Source organism: Myotis lucifugus, unplaced genomic scaffold (genome assembly GCF_000147115.1).
Source record: "Myotis lucifugus unplaced genomic scaffold, Myoluc2.0 scaffold_199, whole genome shotgun sequence".
Classification (NCBI taxonomy): Eukaryota; Metazoa; Chordata; class Mammalia; order Chiroptera; family Vespertilionidae; genus Myotis; species Myotis lucifugus.
This window is the reverse complement of record NW_005871247.1, coordinates 2,259,728-2,276,052: the sequence shown is the minus strand read 5'-3', so window position 1 is coordinate 2,276,052 and position 16,325 is coordinate 2,259,728. Positions and strand designations below refer to the sequence as shown.

Sequence of the window (16,325 nt, the reverse complement as noted above, 5' to 3'; positions counted from 1 at the left end):
AATTAATTTAGGCACCCAAAGACAACTGTATATTGGCCATTTTTCAGTTGATATTTTCTAGTTAAATCTTCCTACATTTAGATTTCTGTAAAGCACTTGCAAGTCAAGGCTTCATATCAGGAATATTAATGAGCGCTGGAGTCTGGGAGTTCCCAGCCATGAAGGCACAACTTCCCTTGTTAATTATAGGTGTGCTTGTTGTTGTTTTTATTGTTGCTTGGTATCTGCAGAGTCTCCGCACATTTTCTAGGAGTGTTATGTAGTGGGTTAAAGTTTGTTGCTTTATGGGTTGAGCTGTAAGATGCTCACTCCCCTAGAGTCTCATTCAACCTTCTTATGTGCCTCAGTTTCTCTCCTTGCTGACTACAACAACCAGAAGGGCTACTAGCACAGCTGGACTGCACCTGATTAGTGCTCCCCTTGAAGAGCCAATTAGTTTAATTGCAGTTGTGTGGGAATTTCCATATGGGGCTCCTGCATGTCATGAGGAATGACCTCTGACACACCCGCAAAGATCATCTAAGAACATCTGAGATTCTTGCAGGAAGGAGGATTTCCCCTTCATCTTCTGAGCTGAACAAGTTCAGCCCTCACTTGTACAGCTAAGGTGTTTGCCCAGACTCTCAAAAGGCAAATCCTATAGAAAAGCCAGGGGTAAAAACCAGTCCCATTTTCCCTCCTGTCTCTCCTTAGCCTGGGATCTATCAATTGGTAACCTTTGTTCCACCAAGAGTATTACAAAATATGGCTCACATAAAGTCGGCAGCACAAGCAAGGGAAGGTCCTGAGTCCAAGAGACAAGTCTCACAAGTTCACCGGACAGGCAGGGAACTGGTGTGTCAATGGACCATTTGCTGGATGCCAGCACCAGGTGTAGGTCTGCAGGGTGGTGCTGGGTGAGATTTTCTGGGATCCTGCTGTGTTGTGCCAAGTAAATGTCAATGTAAGAAGCATTCAGCCAAAACCGGTTTGACTCAGTGGATAGAGCATCGGCCTGCAGACTGAAAGGTCCCAGGTTCGATTCCGGTCAAGGGCATGTACCTGGGTTGCGGGCACAACCCCAGTAGGAGATGTGCAGGAGGCAGCTGATCGATGTTTCTCTCTCATCGATGTTTCTAACTCTCTATCTATCTCCCTTCCTCTCTGTAAAAAATCAATAAAATATATTTAAAAAAAAAAGAAGCATTCAAAACTGTGAACAATTGTTGAGATTTTATCTGAGCCAAGTGGTCATTTGCCTTGAATCAAAATCTCAATGGATTGGAATAATGCTCTGGAGAATGGCAGTTTTCACCTTATTTTAGATATTACAATCAGAAGTGGAGATGTATGTGGGTTGCATGAAATCCATTGGTGATAGATTGGATTAAAAGTACAATGACAGACACATACTTCTTTCCCATTGGGGGATATAGGATAGAACAGCCAACAATGAACTCAATAACAATGAAGGGATTTGTGGTCTCCACAGAGCACAGAGTGTCCAAAAAAAGGAAAATTCCTTTGACATTCCAAAGCTATGTTCTTGTAGATTCCAAAGGACAGTAGAAAGTCTCTGTTAAGATAAAGAATGTCCTTTTTTAGAGAAGATTCCAGCCTAGGTCCCAGCGACCCACCATAAACAGCTTCTAGTTAAAAAGTTTTAAATTCAGAACATCCTTTGTGATAACTTTAGGTCTCTGAGTTTAAAAGACCACCACCCAGGCCTTCCCTGACCTAATCACAGGTTAGTGAGTGGCCACTTTTTGTGTGGCCGCACTCTCCTTCAATCACTCATGCCCCACTTCTTGGCACCAATCATGTCCCTCCTCTGTCCCACCACAGGAGGAAAAACCATCAACCCTGAGTAGGAAAAGGACCGGTAGGGTGCCAGCAGCTGCAGCTTCCTCACAAACTGTGGGCCTGGCCAGCACGTCCACGGTGCTCAAAACACAGGTCCCCCAGAACCTGTTTGCCACCTGGGAGTTGGACTGCTCCAGCCCCAGCTGCGTGCCCAGGTGGTGTAGTCTCACTTTAAAGAAACTAGTGATCGTCAAGAAGCTGGCCAAGGACCTCAACTCCGTGGTAATTTCCGTGAAGATGGGGGACTCCAAGGGCATCCTGAGGTCCCAAGAGATTGTGCTGCCCCGCGGTAGACCAGTGCAGACCAACCTGGCGCTCACCTTCTCCCTGCAGTACAATCACTTCCTCAAGGGAGAAGGGAACAAGCTACTGATCATGCTGGAGCAGAGGAAGTGCTCTAAGAACAGAAATGTCCTGGGCTACGAGACACTGGCCACTGGTGCCATACATATGGCTGACGTCATGCAGCGAAACCCCAAGTGTGGCCAGATGGTGAGCCTCTGCCGCAGCATCAAGGAATCCTCCACTACTGTGGCTGAGATCTGGATCTCCTCCCTGTGCAGTCAGCCCATCGAACACAAGGACAGTGCCATGAATGTCAGCCCTAAGGCCAAGTCGGCAGGTAACTATGAGGGGCAGGATGAGAATTCCTCTTCTGAGCTGCAGCCTAGCAGCAGGGGAAAGCAGAGACAGGACCTGCACAAGGATGACTTGGAGAAGGGGAAGCCAAAGAAGCAGCGGCAATCAATACGAGGGAACTTGAAACAGAAAGTCCTGGCGCTGTTTCACAGGTCCAAAGGGTCAGAGAGGGACCTTAGGTCTGACATGACGGGGAAACGCAGGAAAAGTGACCCAGACATGGAGGAGGATAGGAGCGTCCTCAGCATCCCCAGGCCCAAGCTCAGGCCATATTTCGATGGCCTGTCAGACTCCAGTTTGCAGACAGAGATGTGGGGCAGCCCCAGTGACAGGATCCAAACAGAGCCTCTGAGTCTCCCCCACACGCCTGAGAATTCGTGGGCCCTGGGAGGCAAGCAGCCAAGTGAGAGGGACAATGAATTTGTGGCCTACAGCAAACCCACCAGTAAGGTGGACAAGATCCAGATCTCCTCCCAGTCCAGGCCGCCCATCGACCATGAGGACAGCGCCAGGCAAGCCAGTCCCAAGGCTGAGTCCTCGGACAACTACACTGAGTGCAAGTGTGAGAGCTTCTTCTCGCAGCTGGAGGCCAGCTACCATACCGCTGACCAGGAGGAGGATGACTTTGATGAGGGGAATCTCATATTCACAAGGAGCACCCTGACCAGGCAACAGAACTACCACCAGAAAGTCCTGTTATGGCTGCACACAGTCCAAGTGCCGGAGGAGGTCCTGGACCCTGAGCAGGACCATGGGGAGCATGTCCCGGAGGTGGAGGAGGACCTGGACCTCCTGTATGACATGCTGCCGAACCCCAGTGACAGTGGCCCAGACACTGAGGACGATGGCAGCGTCCTCAGCACCCTCAAACCTAGGCTCAGGCCATACTTTGAAGGCCTGTTTAGCGGCCCAGACGTGAAGGACAATCACAGTGTCCTCAGCAGCCCCAATCCCAACCTCAGGCCACACATGGAAGGCCTGTCAGACTCCAGCTTGCAGATGGAGATGTGGGGCCTCCACAGCACCAGGATCCAAAAGGAGCCTCTGAGTTTGGCCGACCTGCCTGAGAATGCGAGGGCCCCGGGAGGGAAGCAGCCAAGCCACAGTGACTCCAAACTTGTGGCCTACAGCACACCCACCACTAAGATTCGAATGGCCTCCCTGTCCCACCAGCCCTATCGATGATGAGGCCACTGTCATGCAGGCAAGCACCAAGGCCCAAACCTCGCATAACGACTTTGTCGGCACATCTGAGAGCTGCTTCTTTGAGCAGGCGGCCAGCTACAATGCCGTCCACAGGCAGTCCCAGGAGGACAAAGGGAATGTGATAGTAAGAAGGAGGGGCATGACCAGGCAAGAGAATTACCACCAGAAAGCCGTGGCATCTATGCTCATGGCCCAAGTGTCAGAGAAGGTCGTATCCTCAGAACAGGCCCTTGTGAGGCATGTCCCCAAAGTGGAGAAGGCTCTGGACCGTCGGTGTGACATTGTGGTGAGCTCTAGTGACAGTAGCCTCGACATGGAGGAGGATATCAGTGTCCCCAGCACCCCAAAGCCCAAACTCAGGCGATACTTTGACAGCATGTCAAGTGATAGTGGCTCTGACTCAATGGCCCACAGAATTCGCTCCCCTGGGAAGCAGCTGGCACAGCTGGAGGACAACCGGGAGGCAGGGTCATCCACACAGCATTGGTTCACCAAGAAGCTGCCATCCATAGCGCGCTTCACCAAGTCTCTAGGCATGCCCTCCAGCAGGTCCAAGAGGAAGCAGGCTGGCCACCGGGGCTGCGACACAGACCTGAATGAGTGGGTCAACAGACTGGACAACGAGAGCCCAGACCCACAGAGCCAGCGGCAGATCCCCAGGAAGCCCGTGTGTGACCAGCTCCACAACATCCTCATTTCCCAGGACAAGATGCCCGAGAACATCATCCTGGTCAACACCTGCGACTGGCAGGGCCAGTTACTTTCGGACATCCTGCAGGGGCACACGCTGCCCGTGGTGTGCACTTGCTCCACAGATGACGTCCAGGAGGCCTTCAGCATCATCGTGTCACAGATGCAGAGATACTGCAACTGCAATTCCCAGGCCCTGACGCCCTTGAAGATGGCGGTGGCAGGGGCACAGCCCTACTTCAACGCTGTGCTGCGGGTCTTTGTGGAGCAGCTGTCCCAGAAGCCACCCCAATGGCTAGAATACATGCGCTTCCTGGTCATCCCGCTGGGTTCCCACCCCTTGGCCAGCTACCTGGGCTCCATGGATTGCCGCTACAACAACCTCTTCCAGGACCTGTACTGGCGGGACATGTTCAACAACCTGGAGTCCCAGAACACCTTGCAGGACACACAGGACGTTGTGTCGAGAATCTCTGAGTACGTTGCGGGGGCCAACTGTGTCTACCTGCTGCCCATCGCAGAGGCCATGCTCATGTCTAAACAACAGCGCCCCAATGAGAAGTCCTCACAGCTCATCTGCTTTGTGGGGGCAGTGAAGGTTGGAAGAGTGGAATCATCTGCAGCCATGTCAGGAGATTCAGCTGATGTAGTCCCCTCATGCTCCAGTGAGCTTCTGTCCCCTACTGGGAAGGCCTCACCCAACACACTGTCCCCCCTGTCAATGAGTGGGGGCCTGTCCTCCACCAGCCAGAGTGTCCATGCAGAGATGATGGAGCTGCAGGTCGATTACTGGACAGCAGCCCAGCCAATAGATACGAAGAGTGTCGCAGAGAAAAAACACCTGCCTACCGCCAAAAACACACTCAAGTGCTTCTTCCAGTCTGTCCAGGTCAGCAGGCTTCCCCGCAGTGGTGAGGGCACAGCAACACCTGCCATGTCCATGAAAGTGGTCATCAAGGAGAAGAAAAAGAAGGTGCCCAAGAAAACCAAGGACGAGGACGTGGAGTCCAAAAGCCAGTGCATCCAGGGCATTGGTCGCCTGGTTTGCAAGGCCAAGCACCGGCAGAGTATGCTGCCGGTCGTCATCGATGGCGTGGAGTGGAATGACGTGGCGTTTTTCCAGTTGGCAGCCCAGTGGTCCTCCCACGTCAAGCACTTCCCCATCTGCATCTTCTCACACAACAATTCCACCTTCTAGCCCTGCCCCTCCCCCTTCCCTTCACTCTTTCTTGGCCAAGCCCAGTAGGACCCAGCTGCTGTCTGCTTACTACAGACACAGACCCTGGAAACCCAAAGAGAAACAATTTTGAGTTCAAATGTGCTTACAGCCTGGAACCTAAGGGGGTTGCCCCTCACTGGGAGCTCCTCAATGCTCTGTTCAGTAACCAGAACGCTCTGGCGGTTGGGGGTCAGGAGGGCAGTGTTGAGCTGGAGCATCATGGAAGATGTGTTTTGGCGTCAGGATGCCCAACATTCTCAGTGAGAAGGGTTCTGGCCTTGAAGACCTGCCCTTCCTGGAAGCCAGGCTCTGCTTCCATGGGCGACATCTCTAAACTGTGCCCAGAGTAAGAGCTCCGAAGCCAGAGGTCAAGGGTTAGCCTCTGATTGCAGCATTCTGAGCACAACATGAAAGCCAGACAGCCCAGCCCTGGGAAACAGCTGCAACCAGCCAACTGGTCCAGCACCACCTACTCAGGGTTACCAGTGAACTTCAGCCTCACAGGTAGAATGAAAAAAGACCTGAATGGTGCACATTGCCCTGGCACACTGGCTAGACAAAGTGGTCGATTACCTGAGGAGGGAACCCACCTTCGTTCCTGTCTGTTACTACAGAACATTTGCTACCACCCAACAGCTGTGGGACCAATTATTTACCAGGTGAGCCCCTCCCCTCCAGAGCACATGGTCACCAGGCCAACTGTTGGCTGTTTGCCTTCAGGTCACTGCAACTCCCTGAGTGTTTGTTCCTCTGAAAATTCGGTGAACCCGGGAGCAGGTGCATAGTGTTCTTGTAGGGACTCGCTGGGGTCCTCCCTGGTAAGTGTTCTCTGGGAGCCTAGACAGTGGAGAGGTCTGCTGGAGGGGCTGTCATTGAACCAACTGGTCATTTTCTCTTCCTGTTGAAGAAGCCACTGCCAAATTAGTGATTCTCTTTGTGGCCTTGGGTGAATCTCTATTCTAATATTACAAAAAGATTGGAGATACTATTAGAGGTCTCTGTCTCAGGTGAATCCAGATTAGATATGCCAGGGGTGAGCAGTGGGGCCCAGGGTCACCCAACCATCTGAGATGGGGCTGGTTTGGGCTCATTCAATCAGCACATATATTAGAAGCCCTGCCAGGTACAGAAATGTTTCTAGGCACTGACCATAAGCCAGTGCTCAGAGCAGACACCAAGCCTGCACTCCAGAGCTTCCTTCTGGTCGGGAGCGATTCAGTCACACTAGGCTTCACAGGCTCGTAGTGTCCACAGGACACCTGATGTGAAGTCCTCCTGGCCTCCTCTACCTATGGCTGCATCTTCGCATATTGTGAAGAGGATGGTACACCTCTGTTCAGCAGAAAACGTGAGTCAGTTTCGGATCAGATCCATGAGGCAAGTATGGGGACTGTGAATTCAAGATGCTGGCAAAACCCTGGATCCCTCTCATGGTGGCATTTCTGCAAGAGGGAAGAGGTCTGAGGGCTTCTCTTAGAAAAAAGGACACGAGTCAGAGAGCTGTGCAAGTGGATATGGGTGGTGTGGGCAAGTGGGGAGGTCAGTGGACAGAGAGCCCCTCAGACAATTCATAGCCTTCTGCTCCTAATCCCACACAGTCTGCACCCCTATCCCGGGACCTTGCTCCCTAATCTGGTAGAACCTCCTCAGTGGCAGCTTGGTGTACCCCGCCCTCTGGGAGTTGAGTTTCAGTGGGAGGCAAAGAACCACACTGGACAGCTAGTGAAATAGGCAGCATTTCGGTGCAGGAGCCAAAGTTTGAGGTGATAGGAAGGCCCTGGGGTTCGTTTGATTGCTCATTGGTCAGTATTCCTGAAGCACCTACTCTGTGCCAATGAATGACATGAACTGGGAGGATACCAGCCCTCTCAGTCCTAATGGGAGGGAACAGGGACACTGAGAGAGCATGTCAGGTTCCCCTGAAGAAGGGGACAGGTGGTTAACTCATTGATCCAGAGCTGTCAGTAGGAGGGCTTTCTGCCAACCATTCCTGGGTGACCAGGCCCATCTTTGCCAGGACTGCCAGACTGCAGGTGGACAAGGAGGAGGCCTGGCTTCTGGATGGGCAGGAGCAGCAGGAACAGGGCCCCAGGCTATCTCATTGGTGCTCTGTGAGGGCCGTGTGGAAGGGAAAGGCAGGCCTCACATTCTGCTGCTCACCTATCTCTCTCTCCAGGGCCATTTCCTGCATGCTGAGCATCTGGCTGGACCAGAACCTCCAGAATGTCCCAGCCTGATGATGCTGTTGGCTTCCATAGAGCTCAACTTGCAGTCTCCTACCTGCCAAACCAGGCCCAGTGCCTCCATTCACAGCGGGAGCACCTGAGCCCACTGAGGAGGAGACAGGAGGAGGAGGAGGCCTCCAGGGGTGGTGTGGGTGGTGTGCCTTTGGAAGGCACAGAAAAGGCAGTGAGGGTGGTAACATGTCCTCTTCTTGCATCTACAGAACCAGCTCCAGAGCAACATCAGGAAAACCCTCAAGAGGCAACACCACCTTAGTGGCCTCTCCAGAGCCAGAGCCGGATCCAGGCCCAGCTTTCACTGAACTTCTAGAGGGAGAAGAACCACCTTCAGCATTTGAGCAACTCACCCCAGCCTCTGCGTGGCCTGTAGTGCCAGATCCCGGGCCAGAGCGTGTATCAGCAGCAGTGGCAGAGAGTGTGCCCCCACCCCCATTTAGATGCAGTGTTAAAAGTTTTTTGTTCATGTTGCATATGTTTATAATTTTACTATATTTTTATGATATTTAATAACATACAGTGTACCAGGGAGAAAGTACACGGAAGTACTCCTAAACATAAACTTAATTTAGATTCTATAAAATATAACCCTAAAAACTCTCAAAGCTTTGAGCAAGTCTGTTTTTCTGGACCCTGATCCACCCAGGGAGAACTGTCCTCACCTTCTCCACCTGCCCTTCCTGGAGCAGGACTCTGCTTCCCAGGGAGCTGGCTCCACCCTGTGCCAGGATGGAGAACTGACCTCCCATTGGGGGCATCCTAAACCTAACATGGAGGCCTGTCAGCTCACTCCTGGGCCTCCATGTTGTCCCCAACATCACTCACTCAGGCTTCCAAATAAACTTGACCTTCACAGGGCCAAAAAAATTAAAAATTAAAATGGACATGTAAGGTGAAGACCTCCCAGGAGCAGTTAATGGAAAAACTGGTCAAATACTTTGTGCCCAGCTTCCTGGGCAGCATCCCCACCTTGGTCCGCACCCACCCTTCTGTGTTAATACAGAACTTTTGGGACTAACCAAAGTGTGTGGGACCAACCATGTACCAGGTGAGCCCCTGCCCCTCCACAGCACAGTGGTCACTCAGCCACCTGCTTGCTGTGAGTCTCCAGATCACTTCATCTCCCGGAGTGTTTGTTTCTCTGAACATGGGGAGAGCCTTGGCCCAGCTTCATAGGGTTGTTGTAGGGACTTGGGGTGGCGGGAGGGGGGTTCCTCCTGGGAAAAGGCCCGCTGGGAGCCTGGACTCTGGAGAGGTGTGCTGGAGGAGCTGTGGTTGTTCCAATTGGCCATTTTCTCTTCTTTTAAAGAAACTTCTGCCTTATTTGTGATTCTCCTCAGGCCTTAGGCTAAGCTATTTTCTCTTTTGATAAGACATTGGAGATTCCATTAGGGGTCTCTGTCCTGGGTGAAGCCAGATTAGAAATCCCAAGGGTGACCAGGGGGACCCCAGGCTCACCCAGCTATCTGAGATGGGGCTGGTTTGGGCTCATTCATTCAGCAAAGGCCCTGACCTCAGGACTGCACTCCAGTGCTTCCTTCAAGTTAGGAGCGATTCAGTCACATGATGCTGCACAGGCAGGTAGCATCCACAGGACAGTTGGTGTGACATCTTCCTCAAAGTGTCTCTGATCTACACGTATTGTGAAGCAGAAAGTGGATCTCTGGACCAGCAAAAAAATGAATGTGCTTTGGATCAGAGCCTTAAGGGGAGTATGGAACTGTGAATTGAAGAAGCTGGCAACACCCTGGATCCCATACCTTGTGAGATTTCTGCAAGAGGGCAGAGGTCTGAGGGCTTCTGCTAGAAAAAAAGGAGGGAGTCAGCTGTGCATGTGGATTTGGGTGGTGTGGGTTGGTGGGGAGGGCATGTGGCTGCACACACAGAGAAGAGCTCACAGAGGCTGGGCTTAGGCAGGAGCACAGAGGTGCTCAGGTCAGTGCCCAGTGGCCTGCAGTCTGGAGGTTGTCCTGGGGTGTGGTCTTGAACTGGGACTTCAGTGATGGAGATGGGAGGTTTCTTCCTTGGAAGACACACAAGGCAGTCCTGGTGGTAACATGTTCTATTCCTGGATCTACAGAAGCAGCTCCAGAGCAAGATTCAGAAACACCTAAAGAGGCAATGTGTACTCTGGTGCCCTCTCCAGAGCCAGAGCAGACTCCAGGCACAGCTGTCACTGAGCTCCCAGATGTGGACCCACCTGCAGCTTGTGAGCAACTCACCTCAGATCCTTTGGAACCTGTGGTCTTAGTTCCTGAGCCAACTCGTGTATCAGCTGCCACAGCAGATGAGGCTCCTTCCCCGCCTTTATGTGAAGTTTGAAAATATTTGTGTTCACCATATATATGTTTATAACTTTATGTATTTTTTCACACTATTCAGTAACATACAGTCTAATTAAAGAAAATGTAATGAAATACTCAAACATAAATTTAATTTAGGTTTTATAAAATTTAACTCTACAATCCTTCAGAGCCTTGAGCAAGTCTGTTTCTTCTGGGCCTGCGTCGTGTTACTATGAGTCATAGGTTGGGAAGAATTAGTCTCTCAGGAGCCATCTGCTCTAAGGATGTGATGTTCTTGAGGCCCAGGACAATGGGACTTCGGGGGAAATTGACTGATGATCATTGGGGCAGGGACCATTGATGTCATGGCTTCCCCTGGGAACCCACATTTTGTTTGACTTCATCTCCCACCAGCACATGGACAGCCTTAAGCGCCCCCTGGCGTCTACCTTGCAGAATGCTGTAGGGTTTAACCAGCAGCAAGCAGTTCCTGAACCCTGACTGCCACCTGTACCTGGACAGAAACTCCACCCTGCTCCATGCGCACTGAACAGCATTCTGAGCATCTCCTCTGTTGGCCCACAGTACTGAAGAGGGTACAGAGAAGGTCCCATGGCCTGGGGTCCACACTCATCTCCTCCACCGGCACCGCCTTCAAATCTCTGGGGTCAGAGCCTCTCTCTGCCCTCAGACCCTAGGCTCTGGTTCAGCTGGGCTATTTCCTGAGGCTCTTCTGTCTCACCAGAGCCCAGCAGCCATTCTTTCTCACGCCCCAAGGCTGAACAAGGTTGTGGAGACAGCCTGGCTTCTCCTTTTACATCAACCCTACTCAGTGCTCTGAACCACCCTGGTGAGGATGGACTAGCAGCCTTGTACAGCACCCCGCCATGGCACAAGCTACATGACTCAGGACAAATGGGCGTTCACTGTGGACCACACCCAGGGTCCCTGCTCTCAAGGAGATCAGCCCTGTAGGTTGACACGGAGAGAAAGGAAATCTGAATGGAGTCTGATGAGACCTCCCACTGACCCCTGAGGACCATAAGCACTGAGAACGTGAGCCCATCACGGGGACATTGCACAGGCTGTCTTTAGGATGTGATTTCTAAACCAGAAAGATCAATAAGTACTTGTCTACCTTCTTCATCCTGATTTCACATGGCAGCCAATGAAGGCTTGTGAAATTAAATGGAGGTCTGGAAATCAGGGGGCAGGTCTACCTTAGAGGTCCAGGCACTAGCAATGGGCCTGGAGGGGCAGCCGCCTACCTTTCGTGGAGCGTCTCCTTACCTTGGAAGCTCAAAACTGTGTTCTCAACAGAAGCTGTTTCTTATTTCAAATTACACTTTTCAGTTTGGCTCTACTTTGCAGGGTCCTTTCTTAAGTTTCACAGCCATCCTCCAAACTGGAGGCAGAGGGTGTTAGAAATGAGGGGAGGGGGCTGGAGGGAACTGGGAGGAGAAAACAAGGGAGATAGGCCGGCAGGCCCATGGCCTGGTGTGGGACGACTGTGCTAGTGATCTATTGCTGAGAGTTACCCCATACTAGAGACTTAACCAAAACACACTTATTAGCTCACACATGTCTGCGACAAGGAATCCTGCATGGCTCAGCTGGGACTACTGTGGTCTCACCTGAGACAGGATCTCTGTCTCTGAGGGTCTGAGCTCACTTGGGGGTCTTTGGGATTCAGTTTGGATGGAAGGCTTGACTTTCTATCTGTTGGTCTCATTCAGGACTAGGCCATGTGGGTCTCTCCAGATAGCCACTCACAGCACAGAGGCTTATTCCTCTCAGTGGAGAGAGAGAGAGAGAGAGAGAGAGAGAGAGAGAGAGAGAGAACAGATCAGAGTGAGCAAGAGGGTAGGCACCAACTTTTTATTTTTATTTTTTTTAATTAAATCTTTATTGTTCAGATTATTACAGTTGTTCCCCTTCCCCCCCTCCCCGCCATAGCTCCCCTCCACCTGGTTCCCCTCCCACCCTCCGCCCTCACCCCCCACCACTGTCTTCATTCATAGTTGCAGGATTTTTGTCCAGTCTCTTCCCGCATCCCCCACACCCCTTCCCCCCCCCCCAAGAATAGTCAGTCCACTCCCTTTTTATGCCCTTGATTCTATTATAATCACCAGTTTATTCTGATCATCAGATTATTTATTCACTTGATTTTTAGATTCACTTGTTGATGGATATGTATTTGTTGTTCATAATTTGTATCTTTACCTTTTTCTTCTTCTTCCTCTTCTTAAAAGATACCTTTCAGCATTTCATATAATACTGGTTTATTGGTGATGAACCCCTTTAGCTTTTCCTTATCTGTGAAGCTCTTTATCTGACCTTCAATTCTGAATGATAGTTTTGCTGGGTAAAGTAATCTTGGTTGTAGGTTCTTGGCATTCATCACTTTGAATATTTCTTGCCACTCCCTTCTTGCCTGCAAAGTTTCTGTTTAGAAATCAGCTGACAGTTGTATGGGTACTCCCTTGTAGGTAATTGACTTTTTTCTCTTGCTGCTTTTAAGATTCTCTCTTTGTCTTTTGCTCTTGGCATTTTAATTATGATGTGTCTTGGTGTGGTCCTCTTTGGACTCCTTTTGTTTGGGGTTCTCTGAGCTTCCTGGACTTATAAGTCTATTTCTTTCACCAGGTAGGGGAAGTTTTCTGTCATTATTTCTTCAAATAGGTTTTCAATATCTTGCTCTCTCTCTTCTTATGGCACCCCTATAATTCTGATGTTGGTACACTTGAAGCTGTCCCAGAGGCTCCTTACACTATCTTTGTATTTTTGGATTCTTTTTTCATTTTGCTTTTCCGGTTGGGTGTTTATTGCTTTTTCGTATTTCAAATCTTTGACTTGATTCTTGCGATCCTCTGGTCTGCTGTTGGGAGTCTGTATAATATTCTTTATTTCAGTCAGTGTATGCTTAATTTCTAGTTGGTCCTTTATCATAACATCGAGGGTCTCACTAGATTTCTTGACGGTCTCATTAAGTTTATTGGCGGTTTCTAGAAAATTCTTGAAAAACCTTAAAATGTTTTTTTTGAACTCTATATCCAGTAGTTTGCTTTCCTCCATTTCTGTCATGTGTGTCCTGTTTCTTTGTCTCCGCATTTTTTATGCTTCGCTGTGTTGATAGAGTGGCTTTCTGTGCTAAGTGTCCTTTAAGGCCCAGTGGCTCAGCCTCCCCAATTACCTGAGGTAGTCACTCTTGGTGCACCCCCTTGTGGGCTTTGTGTACAGTCTTGTTGTAGTTAAGCCTGGACCGTTGTAGTTAAGCCTTGATTGTTGTAGGTAACACTGGGAGGAATTGACCTCCAGGCCAATTGACTGTGAGAATCAGCTGTGTCTATGGTGGGAGAACTTCTGTGCTGAAGACACCCTTCCGGGGCAAGACTTGCTTCAGTGGGGCTTTGGTGCTCACTGAGTCTGCCCCCTGAGTGTGTCCCTTATGGATCTGAGGAGTTGTAATTGGATGGTCCCACTCTGACTACTGGGTACACTGGCTCTTGGATCTAAGGAGGTGCTAATCTAGCCTCTGCCTGAGGCTATCCAGCAGAAGCCAGCTGTAAAGCAATGCAAGTTGCCCTGGGGCCTTGGGGCAGCTGCAGTTTGTTAAGTAATTTTTAGATTACAAAGGGCCGGGCCTTTCATATGCAAAAGCCTCCGTGCATGGCTTGGGCTGGGCGGGGTCCCAGGGGATCAACAGGGCGGGCAGAGCGAGCAGTATGGCTGCTCTCAGTCCTGCCCTCAGAGGCCTGGGCAATCACTGCAAGCGCCTCCCAGAGAAAGCTGCCCTCGAGTTCCGACTGATGCCAGACAGTCCAGTTTCTCCCGGTATGAGTCTGGGTCCCCAGAGACTCACCCGGAACTGGAGCTCAGAGCTTGAGAATCCCTCCTGATTGAAAAAGACAATCATGTCCTCAGCCGCCAGCCCTCTCCGCATGCATCTCCGCACCTTTTTATTTTACTTCCACACCGCACCGCCTCTGAGTCTCGGTATGCTTTTCTCTTTCCTTCTAGTTGTAGAATTTCCACTCAGCCAGCCTTCCTGTTCTGGATGATGTCCGTTTCATCTTTTAGTTGTATTTTTGAAGTGGTTGTGCGAGGCAGCAATCTCCGGTGTTTACCTATGCTGCCATCTTGGGGTTTTTTTTTTCTTTTTTTTGGCACCAACTTTTTAAAAAACTTTTCAGGTTGGGAAGAAATCAACCAAAGAACTTGTATGCATATATGCATAACCCAGGGACACAGACAATAGGGTGGTGAAGGCCTGGGGTGGGGGGTAGGGATCGGCTAGAAGTGGTCAATGGAGTAAAAAGGGGACATATGTAACACTTTCAACAATGAAGATTAAAAATATAAAATGGATTTGCTTTAAAATTGTTAAATTAATTTTTTTTTCTAAAATATTGACGAGAGAGAGAGAGAACCAAAAGTTTGAGAGAGAAGTATCAATTGGTTGCCTCCTGTATGCACCCCGGACTAGGGATCAAACCTACAACCTAGATATGTACCCTGACCAGGAACTGAACAGCAATCCTTCAGTGCACAGGATGATGCTCAACCACTCTGTCTGGGCCAGGCACTGACTTTTAGAACCAAACCATGGAGATTGTGTTGGATCCCTTTGCCGTCTTCTATGGAGTCACTACGAACACCCACATTTAAGGGGAGGGAACACATTCACACCACACGAGGAAGGTGAAGACCATGGGAAGTCACTGAGGAGGGAACCAGTGACCCGAGAGGTCCATGACTTGCCCAGTATAAAAGGCGGTCAGAATGCAGAGCCTGAGATAAACCCAGTTGTGTCCTCAAAGGTGGGGTCCTAGGTGCACCCAGGTTTGCTCAGGGGCTCTGGAAAAGGTTTTGCTGGTGGAATCGTGTACAGACGTGGAGTATCCATCTTATATAAAAACTGCTGTGTGAAATTTTAACCCTGCTATTCTGGCTTACTACTCCCATTCCAGAGAGACTTTAAACTATGCTCCAGACAGAGTTGTCAGTGCTAACACCAGGCCAGGGCTTGGGATGTGGTCTTGTGGCCCCTTCACAGTACACAGGCCTCCTTTCTCAGAAGGGCCGGAGGTGCTGGGCTGCATATCTGGCGCTTCGGCCAGGCGGGGCACGCTATCCAAGAACACATAGATAGGAAGGTAGTCACTTTACTGATGCTGTACTGTATCGGGAACAAATTGCTTAAACAAGGCTTTGTAACTAACTTTGTGGTTTTTGCAAATAAAAATGCTGTAACTCCTGTAGTCGGCACTGCAGTTCAGCCTCTGCTTCATCAGGGTGCTGTAACTGTAGTCGCTGTCCAGCTTAATAAAGGCTCCTAAATTTTTATCTGAGTCTCTGGTGGTCGTCTCTGCAGGTTGCCCCATTACATTTGGAGGCCCCAGCGAGATCCACTCTGGCTGAGTTGCCGGTGGACACCCCGTACGCCCCAGGAGAGGACACTCCAGTCTCCGTCCCGGGTCCCAGGGAGGTGGAGTGTTTTCCTCCCAAAACTGCAATCCAAAAACGACAAGCCACCTGGACCTCCAGCGGGGAGGTAAGAATCTGGTATCTGTCTGTGGAACGTTCCCTTTAGGACTCAAAAGAGGACTGGAAGCAGCGGAACCTCGGAGTCCGACCGCCCAGATGTGATGGCGTCCAGGGGTCCTGGTCTGGGCAACCTTAGGTTGCATTTGTCTGGTTTGTTTTGTCTTTGTTGTCTTTGTCTTTGTCAAAATGGGTCAGGGTCAATCGTCTTTGTCGACCCCCTTACAATGTTTTCTTGAGAATTTTCAGGACTTCAAGAGACGCAGAGAGGACCACACCACTCCCGTTAATTATTTTGATTTACAGAAATTTTGTGAACAAGAGTGGCCCACGTTTGGGGTTGGGTGGCCATCCACCAGGTCCTTTGATCTAGGGATGGCATATCGGGTTCATCACATTGTTTACAGTCGTCCTGGCCACCCTGACCAAATTCCCTACATCCAGATATGGGTAGACATCCTCGCTGAGAAACCCCGGTGGTTAAAGAAATGCCAATGCCCTGAAGAAAAATTGGGACAGAGACAGTCTATTTAGCTGACAGAGCCCCCAAAAGGCAGAAAAAAGATAGACCCTAAGGTCTTGCCCAATGACCTCGAGGATGAGGTCTCAGGATGACAGCCTCCACCTTATGTCCCCCCACCTGGGACACCCTCGGGAAGC

At 50.4% G+C, this 16,325-nt stretch overlaps 1 protein-coding gene across 1 annotated transcript; it reads left to right on the top strand.

Moving 5' to 3' along the window:
- Positions 1-2,064: 2,064 nt before the first annotated feature.
- LOC102438945 (phosphofurin acidic cluster sorting protein 2-like) lies at positions 2,065-5,575 on the top strand. Its single transcript, XM_006097375.3, has 5 exons — positions 2,065-2,633; positions 2,791-2,792; positions 3,194-3,376; positions 3,458-3,577; positions 4,068-5,575. Exons 1-5 carry the CDS (start codon positions 2,080-2,082, stop codon positions 5,573-5,575), a joined length of 2,367 nt encoding a protein of 788 aa, XP_006097437.1. The 5' UTR covers positions 2,065-2,079.
- The last annotated feature ends 10,750 nt before the right edge of the window (positions 5,576-16,325 follow it).